Source organism: Molothrus ater, chromosome 5, assembly GCF_012460135.2.
Source record: "Molothrus ater isolate BHLD 08-10-18 breed brown headed cowbird chromosome 5, BPBGC_Mater_1.1, whole genome shotgun sequence".
Taxonomy (NCBI): Eukaryota; Metazoa; Chordata; class Aves; order Passeriformes; family Icteridae; genus Molothrus; species Molothrus ater.
Genome location: NC_050482.2, coordinates 17,455,335 through 17,480,491, shown reverse-complemented (window position 1 = coordinate 17,480,491; position 25,157 = coordinate 17,455,335). Strand labels below are relative to the sequence as shown.

Sequence of the window (25,157 nt, the reverse complement as noted above, 5' to 3'; positions counted from 1 at the left end):
GAAGCCCAGATGTGTAATTAGAAGATGAAGTGTGGGGCAGACAAATCTACTATTACATGCTGGAGGCTGCTGAGAAGCCATCACAACTGCTCACTAGTGTCAGAAAAAGTGTGTTGAGGTGCCTGATCAGCAAGGTGAAGGGAGAATTTTATTTTTCCTTTCCCCCAGCATCAGGGTGCATTTGTATTGTCAGAATAACTGAATAAAGGTAGTTTCCAAAAGAAAGAACCCTCAGAATTCTTCATACTGATCTCAAAGGATAAAGGTGCTTTACTCTGAGCTCAGGTGTATCTTCCACTCACACTTGAGGTAGAGTGCAAGTCCTGTGCACTGACAAAGGCTTCCAGTGTCAGGGCTTTTCCATAAAAGCTGGAAATTAATCTGAAGGATTCACATGTTTTAGCTGAAAATGCTACTGCATGATAATCTGCTACTTCTGTTCCTTTCAGAAAAGCGAAAATATGCAATGGCACATCTGTAGCTATCTATATCTGTATCTATATCTATCTATATCTGTAATCTATATCTATATATGTAATCTATATCTATATATCTATAGGTGTCTCTCAGAAAAAATGTTCTCCCTTTATGTCAATTTGTTGCAACATGAAGCGAAGACATACCTGCTTCTTTTTAAACCATGTTTCAGATAAAACAGTATTTTGGTCAAATGGTCTATGAATTTATTATTTCTCTTTGAAAAGTAATCTCTTTGTCAATATGGACACATTAGCTGTCCATCTGTGCCAGAAATACCCAAGCAAATTCTATTGTGTTTTGCAACATTCCAGAACCCACTGAAATGGAAGTAGATCAAAAATAAAGACTTCAAATTTATTAGGGCTGATCAGAAAATGAAAATCTGCTATGGAAAAATTACTGAAGTTTGCAATTTACTCAGTGTAAATACTGTACAAAATTGAGAAATTTCAATTTTTAGATAAAGAAATGCATGTGAAGATATATATATATATATATGTATATTAATAAAAGACATGGTCAAACTTGTACTCTAGATGTTCTAATTGAAGCTATTGGATGCTTGAGGGTTTAGGCTCAATCTATAATTCTCATTTATTGTGGCTAGAAAATGCTTTCTTAAAAAGAAAAAAAACCTCTTGAATTTTATATGCTCCCACTAACTTTTTCAGTCTGAATTAATAGATGTGTTTTGACAAAATTTATTTCATCACAAATTCCAAGCTGTTCTTTCTCCAATGTTCTCAAATTTTAGTGATTTAGATAAAACTGAATGTAAATCTAGATAGTATTCATTTCAAGATCTAATCCAGATAAACCAGTGTTGACCAGAGTGAAAATAAAAGCAGAATACAATCTCTTTAACAAGCTGTGGTCATAATAGGCTTAATCGCATCAGAAGGTTAAACTTAGAATTCTGCTTCTTGATTTCTAGAGTTCCTGCATTCTAGAAACTGAAACTTAATTATAGGCCCTGCCACACACTCATACAGTTAAGACAGATGAGACTAATAATAGTTTTTTTTGCTTGATAGCCTGCTAATGAGATTGCATGTGCCATCATGATTTTCCCACTGCCTCTTCTCTGAGGGAGAGGATACTTGATTTGTTTTATTTGTATTATATCCCACTTTTAAAAAAGACATTAAATCAATTTAATTTTAATAAAATAATATTGCTGAATGGAAATGTATTTTATTACTCTGTATCATTTGATTGGTATTGATTTAAGAGGTAAAAATAGATACAATTCAAATATTATATGATTTCAAAAAAAAGAAATCAGAAATCAAAATTCAATTCTCACATATGAGATTTTAATCAAGTAAACATACAGTGCCATATCATATACAATTACCAAGAAAGTTTTATTGCCAGCAAAATATAGAAAGAACACAGAGTCATGAACCTGTAACACACAATCATTCAAATATGAGCACAGCAAGCCTGAAATAATGCACAGATTTCATAGGGTCAAATGTAGACAGTCTGTTTCCAGTGTTCCAAGGGATTCCAGTTTTTCTTTCAAGCACGTGTGGCTCATTATTTTTTAAATGGAGCTCTTGTCAAGCACTTAAAATAAATAGATTCATCTAACTCTTTCTCTTGACAGTCACTCTCTCAGAGGATGAGCTTATATTCTTTAATTCCTTGCTTTATTTAACTCTTTCAGTGCCATATGATAACTAAGAGAAAAAATAACTTGAATTTTGAAAATTATGGAATCTGGTGCAGAGTCTAATACTTTCAATGGTATTTAAAACTAGGTCTCCCACTGCAATGCCTAACTATGCTAGACATTCTCTCACTTTATAAAGTATGAAAATCTTGTATATTTTGTTGAATACAAATAGTTATTAAAGACTATTTTAAATATATAAGCTCTATTGTATGTGATTGAGAAAAATCAGATGTATGTAAAATCTGCTTATGTGCTGTTTTTTATCCAGTTGTTCTGTAAAAAAACATATTGTTAAACTCAAGAACATAAAAAGTTATACCAGGCCCAAAGGTTCAGAATTTAGGATATGTTCCTATAATAAGGTGTTTGGAATGAGGGAAGCCTTGGTAAGATGTTTGATAATATTCATGGCTATGGTCAAGATTTTGATCAGCACACAAAAGAGAAGCCTTACACAGCATAGGGAATTTGTTTGCACAAGTCAAGGACAGCTTACATGCAGGATTGAGGTAGTTATCAATGAAAGCTGGTGTCTTAACTTCAGGATGAAAGAAACAATAGTAAAAGCTTAGCATTCAAGTTCAGTGTCATTTATGATCCTGCAAGGTTATTCTGATGCACCGTTTACAGATGCAGTGCTGCACCATTTGGATGTAGGCATGAAAGGACATGTAGTCCACACAGTGAGGAATGACTCTGAGACAATGCATATTGCAAGCAGGATAATTCTGGTAATAAAGGAAAATAAAAATAAAACAACCACTAAAACAGATTTGTAAAGAGAGATTATGTAGGGAATTTCTTTCTTTTTATGATCAGTGTCTCAATTTTCTACTCTAAATATTTTGACCATCCTGTATGAAAAGACATTACCTTTGACTTCACCCATTACAGTAGAGAAACAAAAAATCAACTTTTGTTTTGGCAGTCACAGATAAAAATACTTTCCAGAGGAAATGCCTCTTATGGTCACAATTGAAATTTTTGCTGCACACACTTATCTCCATGAGTTACAGTATGCTTGCACACCCTCATTTGATGATGGTTTCAGGATATCCAGGAAACGTTTTCAACTATCCAGGAAACATTTTGATGATCTACAGAATATAGCAACTTCTGTATCTTCTGTAAGGAATGTCTTGGTTCAACCCTAATCAGCCACCTGCTCATTTCCCTCTGGTGCATTTCTCCACTGGTAGAGAGTTACAAGAGTAAAAGTAACTCCAGCCAGCAACTCCAACCATTACCCGATCAGGATTTTAAAACCGGAAAGACGGAGGAAAAACAGTATACTACATAATGAAACCAAACACATTCATTTGAGATCTGAACAAGGTACATTTCCAGTTTAAATGTATTGAGCTTCTTATCATCTATATATACACTGAATCTTTCCTTTGGGGGCAAAAAAAAAAGTATGAGCAAGACCAGTGTGGGAGAAAAAGCATCAATAAATACAAATTCTTCCTACTTTAAACTGTTAGGAATATGTAACAAATACATGTTTCTCAAATATGAACACAAATAGAGGAATCTTGTAGTTCTGTGGCTCTTGAAAGAAGGAAATGAAGATGGAAGAACAGCTCCTGAAGCTGCATATTCCAGATTAATATCAAGTTGCTCCTAGTGAAAAGAAGAAAAATAATGTAAGATTCAAATAATGGAAGTTATGCAGCACCTTTTATATTTTAACAATTCTTCATAAGTAGTTCACCAGTGAAATTAAGTCAGTTTGGTTTCAGCAGTGGTGACAAAGGTTTCAACTTTAATTTCATGGTCATAAAAAAAAAAAGTAAACCAAAAATCTTAGGATATAGTGTTTTTAAACTAAATATTAGATGGGCCTCTGGTCTCGTCTCTGAAACTACATGTTCTTAGTTGTTCTTAATGAAGACAGGATGACAAGGGGTGGAGGAAATATAACTTTTAAGAGGTGATTTTTTTTTGTCACCTAAAGACAGAGTGATAGAATAGTCTTGCAAACATTAGTATGTTAAAAACACCTTTGCAATACACAATTTATCTTAATGAAACTGCAACAGTTACAAAAGTTCATGAAATCTTCATTACTTGAGATGACTCTTCCCCATCAAAGTGTTCCTGTGGGTTTCCAGCACATGGTGTACATAATTTCATGTCAGTCCAGCATTTACAGCTGAAGCTGTGGTCAAACACATGACATCTAACCAATATATGCCTCTTCAATGTCTGTATTAGGTGTACTTCCTATTATAATTAACAGGGTTAATTAATAACACATACATGTAAATCAGTATCACTCATAGCGTGCTCTTGCAGTGTTTACTATTGACCTTATAATTTAACTGTTAAGAGGTCAAGATCCTGAAGGTAATATATACTGCTAAAAAAATATGCAGCTTTGCTATTCAATAAATCCTGTATTAATATATATATATAAACTATTACCATTATGATTTCCTGTATCTTCCATTTACAATTATTGTTACTTGTAGGAATTCATATAATAGCTGTTTTTCAGGGGAAAAAAGGTCTTAAATTGTCCATAATTTACATTAAACTCTGTTTATTTTTAACTGTTGTTTATTTTGAATTTATACTTATAGCAGGACCAAAAGTTTCAACTTGAATGGTGTCTCAGAAAGCAAATAATATTTCACAAGAAGTAAACATACAAAAAGGAGAAGACATTGGATAAATACAAAATTTACTTATAAAGAGAGTGAGTAGCCTTGTTTAACTAAGTCACTTTAGGACTATAAGTAATACCTAACAGGAGTGCTTGCTAGTTTTCTCATTCCACTTTGGAAATTTGAATTATTCTGCATCCTGTCCAGTGACAGAGTTCCCCTGGCAGCCAACTGAGGTGACCATGGCATGGCAGCCTGAAGTGAATATTCCATTTCAAAGCTGAAAGCTATGAACAGCTACAAGCTGCTCTAACGTTTCACTTCAAAAAAAGTTGGTGTCCTTTTCTCATAACAGTGTTCCAATTTTCTTTTTTTTTTTTTTAATCTAGGCGGAAGAAAGGTACTTCAGTAAACACATGGGAACTGTTTCATCACAGAGATTTAAATGCATGCTAATTAAATCAAAATTCAATCTAATAATTCTTCAAAGTGAAACTGAACAGAAAATGCTTTTCTTCCTTGGAATTTCCTGCATTAAATACATGATGAATTAATTTTTAATTTCATCTCTAATTTTGTGGAAATCATATTTCTTTGACTTAGGAGCCTCATTCTTTTCTGGGTCCTCTATCATGAATAACACTGTTATATTTTTATTCTGTGTTGTGCATATTTTGCAATACCTTTTCATGTCAAGCCTGGAAAGCCCTCCCATTTTTTTTCAAGTATTGATATTTAATGTATTTTGCTTCAGATATCTGAAGAGAAATTTTCTTTTTTTCACTCAATTTAAATTCTCAGTAAGAGAATATTTATCTTCCTGAACGTATTTCACTGGAGATACTTTTCTTTGGTAATATCCCTGGCTGCAGCTTTTTAAATAGAGACACACCCTAAATTTTGAAAATATTATGGAAGGAATTTTGCTTGAATAAGCCAAAGACTTGTTGACAATGATTTAGAATTTTCTTTAAAAAAAAGAGAGAGGCCAGAGCCATAATTAGCAGGCAATAGACTGCAGTGTAAAATCAGCAGATAATTATTATTAGTTATTTACTTCCACACTTTCCAGGTGGCTTTAGTCAGCAAAAACAATTTGTTAGTAACAAGCTTATGCATTTTCATAACTCTGTATAATACAACAAACTACATATCTTCATGGAAAATTTTGAAATAAGGAAATTCCAGACCATTCCAATTTTATATGCTTATTGTTTTGAAAAAAAATTTCCTAAGTAGACGGCCAGCTATCTGCAAACAAACTACAGAATGTTTTGCAAGAGTAACATTTTTCCCCCCCAAAATAATAAAATTGGTATCAGAAAAGCACATGTTTAAAGTGGTATATATGTTACAAAATATTTTTTATTGTCTTTGTCTATAAATATGCAAGCACTTAGGTAATAGGAAAGACAAACAACAAAGAAATAACCATTATAAAAATTATAATTTTGTCTATTTGGGTTCAAAATTGTGAAGTCTGGAATTTCTGGTAGAAACTGTACACACACAGTGCATTGTAAAAACTCTATCAGTTAGAAGGTCCTTTAAACTGGGAGGAAAACTGAGATACAAGAATATCTTTTGAAAGGGCAGAATCTCACTCCCTGTATTGAAACAAAAAAAAAAAAAAAAAAGGAAATTAGACCTTAGAAAGGTAATGGAAGAGAGTACAGAGAAGATACAGGGAAGTCATAGTCATAGTCATAGTAGAGGATATACTGAATCATTGTAGAGGAAATGCTTATAGTACATGTCTTTAACCACCAGTTCTTGGGATATTTTCTTTTCACTACTATTTTAAATTACCTCTCTTCAGGCTGAGAAAATTAGTAAACTGAATATAAAGTTTTCCACTGAAGTGACTTTATGCAAATGATTCATTAATGCAGTCTCCAGGATGTTGTCAGCCCAATCTGTTTCTATCTCAGCATTAACTTCATAACATATGTTTGCATCTATTTTATGATACTGGTAACACTTCTATCATGTGAACCAGGAATTGGCCCCAAAACTTCTGAGTAGTAGCAGCTTGCTGTACAATAGAGGAAACTGTTGTGCAGATCCCTTAAAAATTATTTAAAACATTCCCAATACGTCATTTAAATAGATTGCTCCTTTAAAGAATTATAAAATAAGTAGATAAATTGGTTCTATTCATTACACATGCTGGTGAGTTTTCTACTTTGTCTCCTTACTATTTCAGATTTGATATGCTGTTACTGAGACTAATGCAACCTTACAGGGCTTAAAGAAACTTATACACCAGGAATCAATAATAAAGGGTATCTCTGCTTTGGTTTGTACACCTTTATTTATTTAAAACAATAAAAATATCTTTTTCTTAGTAACAGAGACTATACTTACTAGTACCTATTGGATATTTTTTAAATAACCAAGAGCTACAAAAAGTGAATAACTGTTCTAAATAATATACAAATGAAAATATTTTTCTGATTGCAGTCTTTAAAAAAAATCCTTCTTTAACTGACAAAAACAGATATTTGTACATAAATAGCCAACAGCAAGCTGATATGGTGTCTCCTGTGCTCTCAATAAGAATGAAAATTATAACCCCAGAAAGCTTTCTTTTTTTGGAACTATTAAAATTTTGATAGCTGCCTTTACACTTCAGTTTGAAACACTGTCTGAATGATTTCAAATGAATTTTTTGAGAGTAGCAGGTTGCAAGAGCTCAGAAATTTTAAACTGTTACCAGTATAAAAGGCATTAACATCCCACTGAGCAGGGACTGAAATACTGGGTGACTTCTTAAGCTGTCTCATGAGTTTTTGAGTGAAGAGTTATTTTTCTACTGCAAGAAAGAAGACCAAGGGCCGGGCCTGTTATGCCACAGAAATGACCTAGTGGATGTACAAAGCTCGTGGTTTCCAGAGCACAGCCAGGGGGAGAAGGATGAAGAAAGAACTGACAGCTTCAGAAGGGAGGGTCTTCTCCCTCTGCAGAAGCTGTTGTCCCAGCTTCTCCTCTTGGAGCTGGCAGCAAAGGGAGCCCAGCTTTTCACAGCTTTGATACAGCAGGAAATGAAACGGTGCAGTAACTGCTGTCTGTGTCCAGCAAAAAGCTGGCTTGGAAACCAGTACAATCAGAAGCTGATCAGCCTTCTTCCTAAGTTATCATTTGTAACAATTGCACTTCAGCTACGCTCCCACTTTGTTCATTTTTGCCCTGATCTCATGAATCATACACTTTGATTTGCACAGTGATGCAGCTTTGTTATATAATTAGCCTATAACAAGTGGTCATGGTGAGATATGGATCTGAAACTGCTGGACTGAAATGGATATTTTATCTTTATCACCAATTTCTTGCATGATTCATAAAACTCTCTATATAAAGTTGGCAGGAAATAGTGGCCCGTGGGCAGTAATTTATTATAGATACTCAGATAGTCTACAGTCATTTCTTTTTAATTTGATGAGCATATCTACCTGCAGATATGGCAGAGTCCTGAGACTGAAAAGCAATAGGATTTCAGGTACTAACTCTCTGTTCCTCCATATTTCCTAAATCCCTAATCAACACATGTGTATTTTGAAATATCTAATTTCTCTATGCAATGCACAGGCTTTCCCATTCACACATTTGACTTCTACTCAAATAAAAAGGAGGCTCTAATTTACAGTTCCTAAAAAAGTGTCAGCTCAAGAATAAGTGTGGGAAAATTTCCATTTCTAACCTCATTGCAGGATCACAGTTCAAAGTAATAAGAGGTTGCCTCATCTTAATTTCTTTCAAGCTACAAATTTGCATCCGGATACTTTAATATTCAATATTTGGGGCTATAATGTCATCCTGGATTTTTCTCATTGACCTGTCTGTGGTGGATTTCATCCTTTTTCCCTACAAGTTTTCAATATTGCTATTGTTGCTATGACTGATACTATTTTTTCACTGATAAAATACAAAAGCAAAACAGATATGCTCCAAGTTTAAATGAAATAGTCACCAGGGACATCACTATAAGGGGCATAACTAGACCCTTGGGAGCACAGCAGAAGATTCTGCTTCTGAAGTTATAGCTGTGGAAAAGAAAATAACAATCTATATAACAGTGAAATCCAAGAGTAACAGAAGAAAGCAGAATGAAATGAGGTAAAGAGACTCATTAAAGGTATTCTTTAAGGAACAAATTAAAGACTATATCAGAGATCAGAAAACAAAAGAAAGTTACTGTTACTCTGCTTTATCAACACTTAAAGCATAAATGCATTTTTATTCCCTAAATGAGAATATTTAGAGTAGATCCTTGCATGAGCAGGAGCTCACAAGGTTACTTTACAAAGGTGATTTTTTCTCCTAGGTTTGAGTTTCAAAGAAAAATTCCTATAGGAAATAGCACAATCTCTTTCTGACATAATTACTTAGTCATAAAAGACTATTGAAAAATAAATATTGGCTAAGCATTTAAATTTAGAATTGTATGTTTAAATATAAATATAAACTCTGGGTTTAACCAACTCTATATATTGTGTATTAATGTACAGCTGTGATTTTAATCTTTAAGTGCAGCCCTTCTAGTGCTCTTCAGGAGTTTGCACATATGAGAAAGAATGAGTTCATTTGAGAGATTTAACAAAGGAGTTATTTGAAAACCTTTCTAGAACTTCTTCCTCCTCTGTTTATGGTATTCCTCCTTATGCATCATTAACTCTAGGATGATTCTGCTTTATATAAGATAATATTAATTCAAATTGTTTTCATAAAAAGACATCTTCAATCACATTCCCTCCTTGTGTTTCATCTGGGGTTTTTTGTCTTTTTTTTGTATTATGTGATTTACATGTGTTTTCTCCTCTGAAGCAGCTTTAGTGTGGTTGAAAATAATATATGAGGGTAAGTGTAAGGGGCTTGTCTGTGCCATTAAGGTTATCTGGTCAAAGGAGCCATAAACAAGAGCACACAGAGACAAACCTGACCACACTGACAGCAGGGGTTCTGATACAAACAATTGTGGTTAATCACCCAAATCACTAAGGGCATATGGATGGTGAGAATGTTCCTCTATTCAGTTGGAAGGATAAGGAAGGAGAGGAAGACAACACACAGACATAAAACCTGAGCAGTTAATGTTTACAAAGAGAACAGGAAACATACCTGGTCATTAGCACTAAATGATGTGCTCTCAGGAATCTGTAGGCAAATCAGAACACTGGTTTTTGGTACACGAGAGGAGGTCAGTGGGACTATGGCAGCTGGTGAGGCAATGTGCAGGGCCATACTTTTCACATCTCTAACATGGCATGTATGCGGTTCAGCAGAATTTCTTTATTAAGCTTACTGAAGGAAATACTACACCCTTTAAATCAGTGCAGTTTTTAGTTGAAAGACCTGTATGTTGTTAACATGTATTTGTAAGTGATGCTGCAATACTTACCAATAAGTGTTTATTAATAGGCTCCTATTAAGATATAAAAGAGTCTTAACATTGTACCTGAAGCTAATAATGTAATTTTAGCCTTCTCTTTTGTCTCTCAAATAAAGATTAAAAGAACACAGTATGATAAATTGTTTGCATATGTCGAACTATTTTTTTAATCTCTATTTTGCTATGAAAATATAAAATTATAGACCTTTTGTGGATAAAAGATTGTTAAACAGCACCAGTCTTGATATTCAGTCTGTAGTGACATATAAGTCAATGAGCCTGTTATTGTAAGGCTTTTGAACCAAGGAGCCAAACACATGTCCAGACTCTGATTTGATTCCAAATCAAGCTGTTCATTTTCTTTTCAAATTTGATTTTCACAATATGAAAATGAAAGGAACATAATATAAAGGCAAAAATATTTCTAGATATTTAAATGCATTCAGTACAAAAATAGGTTCATGATGCTATTTTCAGTGACAAGTTAAGATTGTGTCTTTCTTCTTATACTTAATTAAGTATCTGTCAAATTTCCTTTTGAAATTGTGGAAATCCACTGGATAAATAATTTTTGTGTAACTTTAACCTTAGAGCAAAGACCACCTGTGTATTGTTTTTGAATGGCTCAGATTTGTGTAGAAACTAAATGTTCATTTTATGAAATAAGGGAGTATTTAGTTAGAAAGCTGATACTTTTCCCTTAGGTGCAATCTAGGAAAAAACTTATTTCCAAAATTGCATTAACTATAAAAAATGTGCATGGTTTGGTGTCTTATGTAGACCATACAAAGAGCATCTCAAGGAACCTGCAAATGTAAGGATATAATGCAAATGCCTATCAGCAAGACAATAGAACATTCTCTCGTGTTAGGACCAGAATGTCTGTGACCTGCTGAAAGACTTCAGGAGTGGAAAAAGGAGTTAAGATGTTTCTAAGTCACATTTCACCTTTCTGAATCCCTCATCTTGTCATTCATAAAAGTTGCCCAGAATAATTTTGTTTGGCAGAGCAGTATAATTCCTTTTTTCTTTTTAGCGATTCCTCCATTAAGGAAAAAAAGTATATATATAAATATTAGAAGTTATAAATCAGAGTAAATGATGCTCACTAGGTGGATCTAGACTATCAGAAAACAAATTTCTTAATCCTTCCAGCATTTGTCAGCTCCTCCCACTCATCAAAACAGAAGGTGGGTGTTCTGAAACTTTCATGATCTTCAGAGACTTCAACAAAGCATAAATAGTGTATGTTGCACAAAGGGAGTCACAGCAGAGAAGCAGGACTTTTTCCAACAACTGTTTGACTCAGGGCATGGATTCATAAGCTAATGCCAACTAAAGACATGCACTGTTTGGTGTGGAATCACATTTTTTAATCAGCATAAGGAAGAGGGAGCTGAGCCAGTGCAAAATAAACAACCCCAAAAACATTTCAGGGATAATGCAATCAATAAATCTCAGTCTGTGTCAGGAGTCTGATTAGCATACCCCAGATGTAGTGCAAAGGACATACAGGGCACCAATAAAAAGGTCAGAATACAGCATACAGCAGTAATTGTGTGCTGCTTATAAAGAACACCTACAGGGCTGTGTACTGCCCTCAGTGAAAGATTGAGAGAACTGAATGTAGGCATTTTTAATTTAAGAAAATCTAAAGTACAACCTCTTTTTCCTTTTTTCCTTAGAAAATAAAATTAGCAATTTACAGAGCTACTTAACAAAAACAAACAAACAAAACCAAAGGAATCGCCTCCCCCAATAAAATTCTAACTCCCAACAAGAGCTGATATCTGATCATCTATCTAAATATGTGTTCAGATCTTAGGTCTTCATCTCCAAATTATTATTTCTGTTGAGGTTTAACTCTAAATATTAAAATAGATGAGCCAATTAACTATGTTAGATTGGTGTTAACATCTGCTTTAGTTCTGTAATAGCACTGTTATTTTTAATAAATGATAAACAGTATAGTGTTCCTCAATCTAAGAATAATACAGTTTAGATTTATGTACCAGTTTAAAGATTACTCTGTCTTTACCACTATTGGAACAAAATAAAAACTGCAGTTAAAGAGAAAAGGTATTGTGAGAGACTGATAATATAAGCATTCTCTGGCTGCAGGTCAGATGAAATTAGTTTACACACCTTCCTCTTGTTGAAAGGAAGTCATTCACTAAGAGTTTCTGGCTCTTAATGTATCTGTAATTTTTAACATAAGAAGCCAGTATCAATCTTCCAGATAGAAAATTGAGAATATGAGAAGGAAGAGGTGTTTTTCTGCCTGCATTCAGCATAGCTGGTAGTCTCCCAGTCATTCGTGTCTATACCTGCTGCTCTAGAAGCATGCCAGCATAAACATAGTCTGCAAAGTCTCATCCCAAAATAACTGTGTAACGATCCCTGTGTTACTGTGTTCTTTTTCTAAACTAATTATAGAAGTCAGAAGAAACTGATAGGGACCTAAGGAAAAAAAATTACATCTTTCATTCTGTATAATATCTATGGATCAAAATCCAGCCTGTTCTACGGGAGAGACGTAGTTGAACCGTTGCAACAGACTAAATGAAATACCTGTGTGAGAGTTTTTCTGGTCTGAAACCAAATCTTACCTGAGTCTAATCCAACATGTCAGCTTAGTACCTATGCAAAGGAAAGAGCCATATTTATGGCACATATGTTAACTATAACCTGTGACCGTGGTCACAGGGGTTTTCAGGTGAAGGAAGAGACGAGAATGTTGACTCTATGTTTAGAAGGCTTGATTTATTATTTTATGATATATATATATTATTACTATACTAAAAAGAAAAAGAAGGACAGGGTTTTCTCAGAAACTAGCTAAGCTAAGAATAGAATAAGAAGAATGACAACAAAGGCAGCTCTCTCACACTCTGTCCGAGATAGCTCAGTCCTTGATTGGCCATTAATTATACACATCCAAGATGGGCCAATCACAGGTGGACCTGTTGCCTTCCACAGCAGCAGATAACCATTGTTTACATTCTGTCTCTGAGGTCTCTTAGCTTTTCAGAAGGAAAAATCCTAAAGAAAGGATTTGTAATGAAAAGATGTCTGCGACAATAACCTTCTTTCTTTTTATTGTGTTCTACTGTCAGAATCTCAAATTCCTCTCCTTTGGGACATTAGCTCTTTTGGTGCCCACTTTTCAGCCAGTAGCAGAGGTAACATGAAAAATTAGTCCCTAGTGAATTAACAGTGAATTTCTAACATTTGTATATCTAGGGCCTGATGTTTCAGTACTGACTTGTAGGTTCCTTGTAACTGCTGTAACTATTTATAATGAATTGATTAATGCAAGTAAAAACATAGCCAACAGAATATGTAGCATTTGTAAAGTATAGGTATTCAAATATACAACTAAATTCATGTCATTAACGTAGGTAAGTGATTTGGCTCCTTCATAGTGATTCTTCCAGGCAGAGCATATTGAAGAACATCACAGAGTTTCTTGTGTAAAACAGAAGCAGCATGTTCACACATCCTAGCTGGCTGCAATTGCATGCTGAGAGTAGTATATGTGCTCACTGGTGAGGGAGGCTGGCTACAGCCCAACAGACATCTTCTTCTTCCCTGTTTAGATATAATGTACATATTTGTAAATCTGCCTACCATGATTCCTAAAACACTGCCTTTACTTAAGGAAAGCTTAATCCTGTTGAACATGCCACAAGAGAATAGGCTTGCATAAGCACAAAAACACACAAACAAAACCAAAAAAAAGCTCCTTACTTTTCAGAGGAATTCTATTCCCTTATTAACCTCTCACAAGTAGCAAGAATTCATATTTGCTGTTTGCCTCAGGGAAAGAGGCCTGTAACTATGGTTGATATGGAGATATGGTTTCTACTGTAGCCTCACATGCAAGTAGATTTAGTCCTTTCAACTCATAGTAGAAAGGAAACATTTTATGCTTTCCTCTCCATTCCACTCAGACTTTAGTAAATGGCAGTGATATTGTCCTTGTGTTTTATAGAAGGAGGTACAGTAGCTCATACACAGCCAGCTACAGCCATTTTTTTGTCCTATGATGACTCATATGTTAATATGAAGCTTTCAGACACAATCCAGGAGTTTCAGGAGACTAGCAGTCTTTTGAAGAAGCAGCTGGAAGCCAAGAGAGGGAGGCTAGGGCATACACCTGGCTAAAAAACAGAGTAGATGGAAGAGGGGATTCTGAACACTTTGAAGTTCATTTCTAGATCTGCAATTCATGTGCAATATGAACACAGCAACTGATCCTACATCCCTTTAAAAATTAACTTCCACCTTTGACAGCAGAGTAACATAGCATTCCTAAACTGCTGCATTTTCTTCCACCTTTCTACACACTGGGAAGATTTGGGGTAAGGATTGAACATGCACATCTGTATGCAGCCTATAACTCTCTTCAGACAGCAGTTGTATGCCTGTAAATGTATTAAAAAAAATAAGTGAACTAGTTTTACTCTTAGTTTTACTCATAGTTTTACACTTGTTTCTTGGGGGATCACACTCCACATCTAAAGACAATATCTCTTTCTTTCTATTGTTCTGAGGATGACAGCATGCCCAACAAATGAATGATGTGGTCCCTTTTAGGAAGGTTCCAAGTCAATCAGAAGCACAAGGGGCATATGATTTGCCCTCTCCTGCCTTTACCAGAGTTTAATTCACAGGTATTGCATAAGAAAAATAAGTCGGATGAATGAGGCTGGAAATGTGGTTAAATTGTTTGACTTTCTGTCCTAAAATATTTCGTATCACACACATTTTATTTTATCTTTCAGGATGTCTTTCTTTTTACACTCACTACTTTGGCATTCTGAAGGGCAATGCTCATTTTAAAATATGTATTGACTTCATTTAAAATAAATGAATCTAAAATCCTCTGGGGCAAAACCACGTTTGGTGTAAGTCAGCTAACTTCAGTGGAGTTACACCAAGGTTGAATCCAGGCCTACATCCTCTCATCATGAGCTTAGAGAAAAACAAAGAGACACCATTAAAAAGATAAGGTAATTTACATTCTCTCATTCATTGACTAGCTTTGTTTTATGGCCTTAATAAAACCTTATATTAGTGGGATTTCACACATTTATCTTTATGTTTGATATAGTTTTTGAGCACTGTGATAAAATCAACAGAAATTAATGTAATTGTTTCCAGCCATATTCAATAACTCTAATTACCAGCATTTCTAGTCCAACTGCATAATATGCTTAACTCTCCTATGTACTGAAGAAAATTTAACTACTGCTGACTCAGTGTTCTTCTATATTTGTATAGAGATAACAATCAGAAGAGTAAATAAAGAAAAAAATGTATTTGCAAATTTCTGTTCATCATAGAGCTATCATTATTGCTGAGCTCCATAGAAATATATGAAAAATCCAATCAGGAATCTTTTTTCATGGTGCATTTACAATTAGAGAAAATTATATGAACCATTATATGAAGAGATGTGGCAACACAGTAATGCATTTTTAAATTGAAGAACATCTATGAGATCCTAAAATAGCTAACTCTTTCTGGTATGATATAATCATGACTGTTTTTCTACACTTTTACATCCTTATTTTTGTGTTCCTCTTGGCTGAAAATTTCTTCAATAGTATCATGTGCTGAAAACAACACAAAGAAAAAGATTGAGACCTGATTATTTATCTGAATTTGATCAAGAGAAACAGAAGGAATTATAACCTACTTTTATGCAGAAAAATTTTAAACACACATCCATTTAAATAATATTGTTGCTAAACTGTTAAAAGAAAAAAAATTGGTTTATCACTAATTTATGGATATTTTGGTTTATGCAGATATTTCTAGATGCTTTCATCTAGAAAATACACTATAAAACACAGGCACAGGATATGGGAGTTGCTGGCATTTTTTACCTTATCACAGCTGACTCATGTGACTCTAAACAGTATATCTACAATATTTTAAGTTACCAAGTAACTAATAAGGGTGGTATCTCTGTTACCTTAAGAGGACAGACTGAGAAGAAAGACTGAAGAAAAAAGATCATAACATTCACTTGTATGATCAGCAGAGATGGAGGAAGTCACTACCCTACCATATGATAGATAAGCAATATACCAACTTCTTCCCACTGAAAATTCAATTATTTATATTTCAGAGACAGTCGTGATCTGGAAAATGCTTTTGCATTTTCTATGCAAATTAAAGTGTTTAAAGCTTGTTGTGGATATGGAATTATAATTAATTCTTCTCAAGGCTGCTAATACACTGATTCACTGAGTTTATTACATGGGGCTCAACAAACCATGAGATTCAAATATATATGCATCACACTCTACCTACATTAAAATAATCATTGCCATTATATGATAAACACAAAGTGTAGATTTTTTTTTCTAAAATCTCATTTTCTATGAGGAATGTTTTCTGTTCATTCTTGAACTTTCCAATGTAAGTTTCCTATGCAGTATCAGAATACACCCTAATTCATTTTACTGCCTATATGTTCCAGCAGTGTATTTCAATGTGCATCCCTATGGTGTTCACTTTTACTTGTCCACAAACCCAGCTGAGGCATAACAAAAACACAAAAATCTTCAGATCTTGTATAACATACATATCCAGAAGCTCAACTATCCATGACTGTTTATTCTGAAGCAAATATAAGGGAGAAATTCCCAGTTAGTTTGACAAGCTCATCACATCCTTTTTTTTTTCTTGAATTGAAAAAAATAATTTCTCTGCAGAGTAGTGGCATAGCACCTCTACACTGCTCACATTGCTCTAGATCCCTGATCTTTGTACTGTTCCTTTTCAAAGTCATCAAATTTATCAAATTGCAGGACTGGTAAATAGTTAACAGTCCTGAGTGTGTCATTTTTAGAATGACATGCTAGGTCATGTTTATGTTCTCAGCTTGCTTTGCCTATTTTGGTTCTTCTCCTACTCTGGCCTGCTGCTATATTTTGTTTACTGGTGCTTGTGCCAAGCCTATTTTTTTCCTGTTCACGTGGAGACCATCACCTTTACAGTGACTGTGATGATTTCAGTAAAATCCAACATCTCAAGGAATCAGAACACTTGGTCTTCTGTAGCGTTGCAGTAAACATTCAAGTTTAATGATGTAATTAATATTTTTTTAATTAATTTATTTAAAGAACAATGACCAGATTCACTCAAGGAGATGCAAGGAGCCTCAGTAACTCTGAACATCAAAGCTTAATTTAGTTCTAAAACTGCAGAGTGATACAGTGCCCTAAGGAAGGTCAAACTACCTGGAAAACCAGGCTCCCTTTAGTAGAGCCAAGCTGCATATGTTTATTTTTTTTTATGTTCAGCACTCTAAGGCTTCCTTTAAAATAATAAAATATTATTCCCTAATAAAAATATCCCCGATATTTATTTCCATAAAAATGTTTACTTCAGTAGGTATTTTTTTGAAAATCAATGCTTCAAAAAGTGCTTTAATATAATTTGACCTTGGGTTTGGTTTTTATCTTTGTAGCTAGCTACGATTTTAGTACCAGCCTTTTGATCCTGGTCTTGATTTTTTTATCCCTTATTAGAGTTGCACATCCTCATCTGAGCTGTGTCAGACAGAAAACACAACTGTAGGTATCACACAAAGAGCACAGTCTCAGCTGCTGCTCTAACACCCTTCAGATTGCTGAATATATACAGTAATGGTCACTAACAATGACAGTGCACAACTTTACATAGATCAAATTGCATGCTGTAGAGCTAAGGAAAATAGTGATGTTTCACTTACCTTTTGGATTCTGCCCTTTTTAGTTGCAACCAAGATTAAAGATGAGGAGAGGAAAATAAAGTAGCAAAATTGCTCCATAAGGAAGTGTAAAAGTTATTGATGATTCTAATGAAAACAAATTTACTATAATACCTAGAAGCTAGTAAAACCAGGAGGAGGATTTCTTTTCTTTCGAGCAAAGTAATTATTAACAGTTCATTCATAGATTATATTGTCAGAGGTGTTATGTTTTTAATAAAAAGAGTTGAGCATTTTTGCCCAGATGTAGAATACAAGTGCTTTAAAGCAATACAAATACTTTCAATTTTATTATTTTTTCTCACTGAATTTGTTGGGGGCTTTTTTCCCAGTATTCAAACACTCTGATATTATTTGCCCTCCTTCAAGGAAAATGTTTTAAATTACTACAGACCCAGCAGAGTTCTTTGTGCATCCGTCTTGGCATACTTCCCTGTGCTCTTCTAGCCTCAACCCTAAGGGCAGCCAAAGGCAAAAGTATTTTCAGCAAACTAAGAAACACTGTAAGCTTCAGGGATTTCTGGATGACAGATTTTAAACTGTAACCAAAGTAGAGGTGTGATTAAAAATAATGAGCTAAAGCCTCTCTCTAAATTGTAAAGGGAAGTGTACAAATTTATCATTCCTCAACATTATAACTGATGACTGAACAATTTCTAAGTTATTCACAAAAGTTAAAACCAGAATCCATCTATAGGCCATTTGAGCCATGTTCTTAACAAGCAGTAAAACTTTACATTAAATTTTGTCATCTTTTTTTTGCTGTCAGAATTCAGGTGTTTTGAAAATGCCCTTGCTGTATATAAGGTGCTGATGTCAAATGTCTGTGCTTCTCTGGGCTCTTAAAGATTTTCATTCCTTAAAGTCTGCAGAAATATCATTGTTTAGTCTGGAGAAAAAGAGGCTCATGGGGTACCTCATTGATCTTTCTCAACTATCTGAAAAACTTCTGCCTAGTCTCAAGTAAAAACACAAAAGGAAATGGCCTTAACTTGTGCCAGGAGAGGTTGATATTAGATATTAGATTTATTTTTTTTGTCCACTAAAAGTGTGGTTAGACATTAGAATAATTTGCCCAGGGAGTTGGTAGAGTGTTCAAGAGAGGTCTGGGCATGCCTTGGGTACATGGTTTAGTGGTGATTGTGGTGGTGCTGGGTTGATCATTGGCTAGATGATCTTGAAGGTCTCTTCCAATTTCAATGATTTGATGATTTTTTCATTCCTAAAGAGTGTATAATCACAACAATAAAAATTTTCGTCTTCTATAGCTACCTCGGTCTAATTAGCAAAGCTACTTTTAGACAGGTTATGGAATTAAAATAAGGTAAAGTCGGGAAATTTATGGAAGCATTTGTGGAATTAGGAATTAATTCAGTGTAAAAAAATCTTTATAGTTACAAATTTGAAATATATTGTGCACAAAAACCCAAATCCATCTGAGCAATTGTATATATGCTGAAAATTCTGCCACACATCTTTAGAGTAAGTGTGGTAGAAGAACATGGTACATTCAAATTTATAATAAAGTTTCCTATTCCAGACAAAATAGCTGTCAGGTGTTAAAAAATCAGGAATCTTACGATGAATATAAAACAAAACTGGTTGTATTTTAATCCAAGTTCTCTGTTTCCTGTCTTTGCACATAAAAAATTTAAACCTCTTCAGCAGGTCTTGCACCCAGGATTAGACATGAAGAGTTCTTGCTTTTCTTGGGTCAAAAGGTCCTGACTCACCAACTCACAAAATATTGTTCTATCCCAACTCTACATCCAAAATAATTTGATTGGTTAAGATTAAGACGTCTTTCCAAACATTCCTCATTCAACCAAAGTGGGTCTTTATTTTCTTATTTTTCTTTGTCACTTGTAGAGTGTAATAGCTTTCCTTTATCCAATCCCTACAAGCCTTTCCCATTGAAAAGTATCTTAGGAAGAAATTGAACTCACTTTAAACTCAAAGTCAACAACATATCTGTAGTGTTAGATCTAACTAACCAAAGAATTATTTCTGCTCCAGGTATAATGATACTAACAATTATATAACAATTATAATTCAAAATATGTGACTTTAAAAGGATAAATACTAACTGTACTCGGTGTATTGCTCATCTATTCTATGCCCATCTGTATAATTCAATTTCACTGCATAAGGCAGAAAGAGAATAAAAATATTATTATATATTATATTATATTATATTATATTATATTATATTATATTATATTATATTATATTAATTATGAATTCTCAGGTTTTTTGAGACTATGATCGTAGTCTTGGTGATTTCCTTTTTACCTCTGGGAGTTCCTTAAGAACATTTTTATATTTTATATTTTGACACCTTACTCATACTTCAGTGGTCTGCAAGTCTACATAGATGTGAATTTGTTGTGTATGATGTGTTTCTCTTATGTTGGATACATGTTCTTTGTTGTGTTACCACACTGCTCCAATGATAAGAGGTGGTTGATCACTGATAGGTGGTTTATGGTTTGGAGCCTCCATATTGTCCTGTGCCTGGTTTTTCAAGATCCTTAAATACAAGTATCACATCACCAAGTCTCCAGCAGCCTCTGCAGAAGGGTACAGACTGATTTACTACTTCTGTCATGTCTGCCAGACAGAGTGTCTAAAATGGAGCTACAGGTTTAACCTGGGGCAACTGAATCTCTTCTAAAGTTCATATAACTTTTGTGAAAATCTGTAGTCTAATGAAACAGGTAATAAAAATACAGTAATTCCCCAATTGGCAAGAACCTATAGAACTCAATGCTTATTTGTCCAGAACCTGTTTGTGAGAGTATGGTCAATCCCACACCAAGGTCAGAATCAGCTCTAAGAGATGTTGCCATTTACTCTGTTATTAATATTAGGTTGCCAAAAGGAGATGAACATACAGCTGAGGAGTTTTGTGGGGATTTCTCTTTTTTTGTCTTCTGCTTCTGGAATTCCTGGTTATTCCTGAAGTGATTTATGTAACAATAAAATTTGCCTTGCATGTGTCAGAAAGATGACTTTGGTCCTGGCTTAGCACCCTGACAGCCTTGAAGGATTTGTTCATGCTGATCCTCTGGAATTAGACCTGTTCCTCAAAATGATTCTGTCCTTCAGACCATTATTCCTTTTCATTTCATCAATTAAGCTGTCCAGTTCTCGCAGTTTCTCAGCTATTCTACCTACTTCACAGATTCCATTTTTATATGTAAGTCCTACATCAATCACTTTTTCATCAGCTGGTTAGTGGTGGATTCACTTCTCTTCCCCACCAAATTTTCCATTCTGTCTCCCAGAGTCAGGGGCAGAAGGAATTGCTTACAGCAGGACTTTCTTGGGCTCTGATCCAAGACGGAAGGAAAAGTAAGAAGTTTCAAAGCCTTTTGATCACCTTTTCCTTTTCCTAGGGAAGAGCTGCAAGGATGTGGAAAGAAAAAAGAGAAGGAGGAAATATCTTTGTACTAAAAGGACAAAGAATCTGTCCTAAAAATCTTGTTATTTCTGTATCTTCTTTCCCATTTACTTTAGGCAACAAAAACTTCATTGTTTATACCACAAGAAGATAGGTCTGTTAAAAAGTCTTTTTCTCCTCCAGAAAACTCACTGATTAGACAAATTTCCTAGGTTACTGAAAAATTCCTAATAGTCCCTGAAAAAATGTTATTATTAAAATTTTTATACTGTTGATTGGAAACATTGTCATGGTTAGAAATATATTATAGGTAGATTTCTTGTACATTTGCATTTATGCAGTAAGCAACAACAATTTTTCATTTAGTTATAATTATTATTATAATTTTATAATTATTTTAAGCCTCCAATTTTAACCAGATAATTTTAAAATATACCATGTTTCCTTTCAAGACATTAAGAAATTTCTGACACAGAAAACTGCAGCAGTTGTAATTCACATATTTTAGCTTTATGGTTTTTCTTTTATTTTGAATGCATCTCTGGACATATCTTTTTCAAAGTAATAATAATTATATGCTAAATATATAAGTATTGCAACTGAATGTATTTGTCTATAGGTTAAGATTTGTATCAGTTCAGGAATTGGAAATTGTATTGGGAGTGATGCTAAGACCAAAAAATAACAGGTCTGTGGAGTTTTTTTCTGCATTGTTAGCAACAATAGCTATGGCCCTTGGTGATGCTAAGTTCCTGTAACCAAGGTGAGCAGGCTTAACAGGTCTTTGACATAAAAAGTCAGACAATTAAGTGGAACTGTGATCTTTCTCCATCTTCCTTACTTATTCCAGATGCACTTATACTACTCAATCCTCCACTCCAAGAGGAGCTTTTATTTGCTCCTTATGCTGCTGTTTGTTTGTTTTTCTTTTCCCAGTCATCTTCACAGACTTAGTAATAAGTGCTGCTTATTCACAGTCTTTTGTGCTTACCTTCTTCATTGTTCTCTAACTTGAAAGAACACTGATTGGATACTTCCGAGGACCAACTACACAACTATTCATTTTTCTCTCTATGTTGACACATTGCATATGTATTTGTGCAAAACATCTATACATTTTATTTGGCTATGTCATCACAGTACTACAAAGTACCTATATACTGTTATACACTGTCATATAATTACTATGCAACTTTTGAATAATCTCATTCTTGGTAGTCTGGACTGTTCCCACTTATGATCAACAGATGAATTTGAAAATCATTGCTTTTGTTTATTTATTTATTTATTTGATTTTGGTATTTAACCATTTAATACAGATTAGGATTTATCTGAATCTTTTTGTGTACGATGTTGATCATTCTCACATATTAATGGATCAAATTCATGTCACTTAATATCTGTGATGAGCACAAGCCATCAGTCACATTGCCACGTCATTCTACACCAGACCACAATGGAAATACTCATCCTGTGGGAGGAACTGTTTGCAGCATGTTCTATGCACAATGGCTGGGTTGCATCTTGCTTTCCTGAAGATAGCTACAGTGCAGAATTCTATGCCTCAGCTAATTGCCTTAGGATTTGGTTAGTCATTACCTTTTGTGAACAAAGAATAGATGTTTTTAGGGTGTCATTCAGCTGATGAGATGAGGCATAACATGCCATGCCATTTTCTTTCCATTGCCTCTGAAGGTGACTAGCTGAGGTACCTGCATTAGCAAGACACCCAACTTGATGCCTAATACAGCATAATTGCAGAAAGTCCCCCAAACTGAAATAGTGTTGCCTGCGTGTCAATCTATTTTTCTGTGTAGCTGAGTAATAAGATTCTAACATCTCCATGTTTAACTTGAAAAATGCAACTATACAGCAGGTAGTAAGTAAATGGCTGAAAATCCTGACCAATTAAGATTGGTAGAACATTGACCCTATATTCATTGTCTGTAGGGTCAGAAAAAAAGGCAGATACATTTCTTTTCTGCAGAAGTAGCTGTAGTAGAGTTATTCAACTCTTTTCTGCCTTTTTGATTAAGTCAAAGCCAAAAGTGGTCTTGTCTTCCTTCTTTTGCATCAGCTTGGTAAGCTATATTTGCTTACATTACTTATCTTGTCATTTAGAAAAAGGTGTTACTAAAATAGCATCAGTTTATAATTTCTGTCTATTTTAAAATTTATCTTCTATCCTAAATTTATCTCATATTTGATCTTTCTTGTGAAAATAGATCTGAGTTTAAAAATGTGGGAGTATATTTCTTTTAAAATGCTATCTTTGCATTTTGCCTAAATGCTACTTGGAAAGACTCCCATGAATTTCAGATTTGTTTTAGGTCTTTGTTAAGGAAAAACATTCTATTTTAAGAATTCTATGTTACCAGTTACAATATTTTCATATGGAAAATAATTTTCAATTTAATTTTTAAGTCAGCATGACACATAAACATATGACAAACATAACAAACATACAGAGATGTATACAAATTGGAAATCCTTTATAAGCAAATATGCCAAGAGCAAGTATTAGAATATATAATTTACATCAGTATGAAAGCTGATGTGACTTAAAGCAAGAAGTAAAAATAGATGTCTGAGATAAGAGTGATTGAAAATTTGATAAAAAACTGATATGATTTAAGTCCAGAAATTGAAGCAGATGGTAAAAATTAAGAAATTAAAAAAACTGATGCTCTAAGTAAACAATGGAAATAGCGAGTTAATTAAACTTGAAGAGTCCAGAACCTGTTTGTGAGGTTCTGGAAACTTGAAGAGATTTAAAATGTGAAGCAGCTAGATGCATCTGAAAAATCTATATGACTTAAAGAGAAGACTGAAAGAGAGGACTTGAAGTAGAATTAACCAAAACACTTACTTAGGTGGAAGTGAGAAATAGAAATAATCAGCTGAATTATGACTGGTAAATTTCAAGGAAGACACAGTATTAGATCACATGCTATGTCCTTGTTGAAGTACAGGATATATTCTACTTTAAACCCATGCCAGCTTCCAAATATAAATGCCAAATGCTTTTATGAGAATTTTCTTGGATTTCTTTATCCTTTGCATTAATTTTTTTTTACCTTGCAGTTTCCTGTGGAGCCTCATATGCTTCTGCCTTGTGGCTCCTTCATTTTCCAATGCAAGATTTTGACTCAAGCACCTGTTCCTTTTTATGACTTAACCATGGCTTTCATACCTACATTATGGTCCATGCTCACCTCTGTTTCTCTGCACCCCAAAGTTTTAGAATATTATGTGACTTTGCAGAAACATGCTGGTTTCCTTTTTTTTTTTTTTTCCAGTTAGGAACTTTCATGGACCTTAAGTGATATCTTGTGTTTTGAGGACAGGGATATGAAGTATGAGTGAATCCAACCTTGGCACTAACTTTGGCAGCTCCATGGTACTGGAGAAGACACTTCATGTTTCTTCATCAATTTCTCTTTTTGCAAAGCTGTGATATAAACATTTCTCTGTAGGCTGTTTCAGTGAATAATTGAATTTTTAGGTGTTCAGACCACTATTTCTGCCAGTTTTTTGTCACAAAAACTTAATGATGCTGGTGCTATGAGAAGAGTGACAGGGAAAAAAGGGGCATATGGGAGTGGGGTTGGGGCAATAAGTCTGACCCTCATTACTGGATAAAACTCTTAAATGTCCTAGGAAGGACAATATCAGTGGTGTGATTGGAACATGAAATAAATCTATTATTGAAAGAAGTGCATATATTGATATTCTATGGGGTAACATCAGATTTTCTAGACCTTGGTCCCCAGTTATTTCTCTCAAAATCCTGCACATTGCATGTATCAACTGGTGAAGTTAATCTC

At 34.3% G+C, this 25,157-nt stretch overlaps 1 protein-coding gene across 4 annotated transcripts in view; it reads right to left on the bottom strand.

Moving 5' to 3' along the window:
* Window positions 1–1,780: 1,780 nt before the first annotated feature.
* Window positions 1,781–25,157, bottom strand: part of TAFA5 (TAFA chemokine like family member 5) — a 467,230-nt gene continuing 443,853 nt past the window's right edge. For all 4 annotated transcript variants that reach the window (XM_036400615.2, XM_036400616.2, XM_036400617.2 and 1 more), the window contains one exon: window positions 1,781–3,784. In XM_036400615.2, coding sequence (XP_036256508.1) covers window positions 3,629–3,784 — 156 coding nt within the window. In that variant the 3' untranslated portion in view covers window positions 1,781–3,628. The remainder of the gene's footprint in view (window positions 3,785–25,157) is intronic.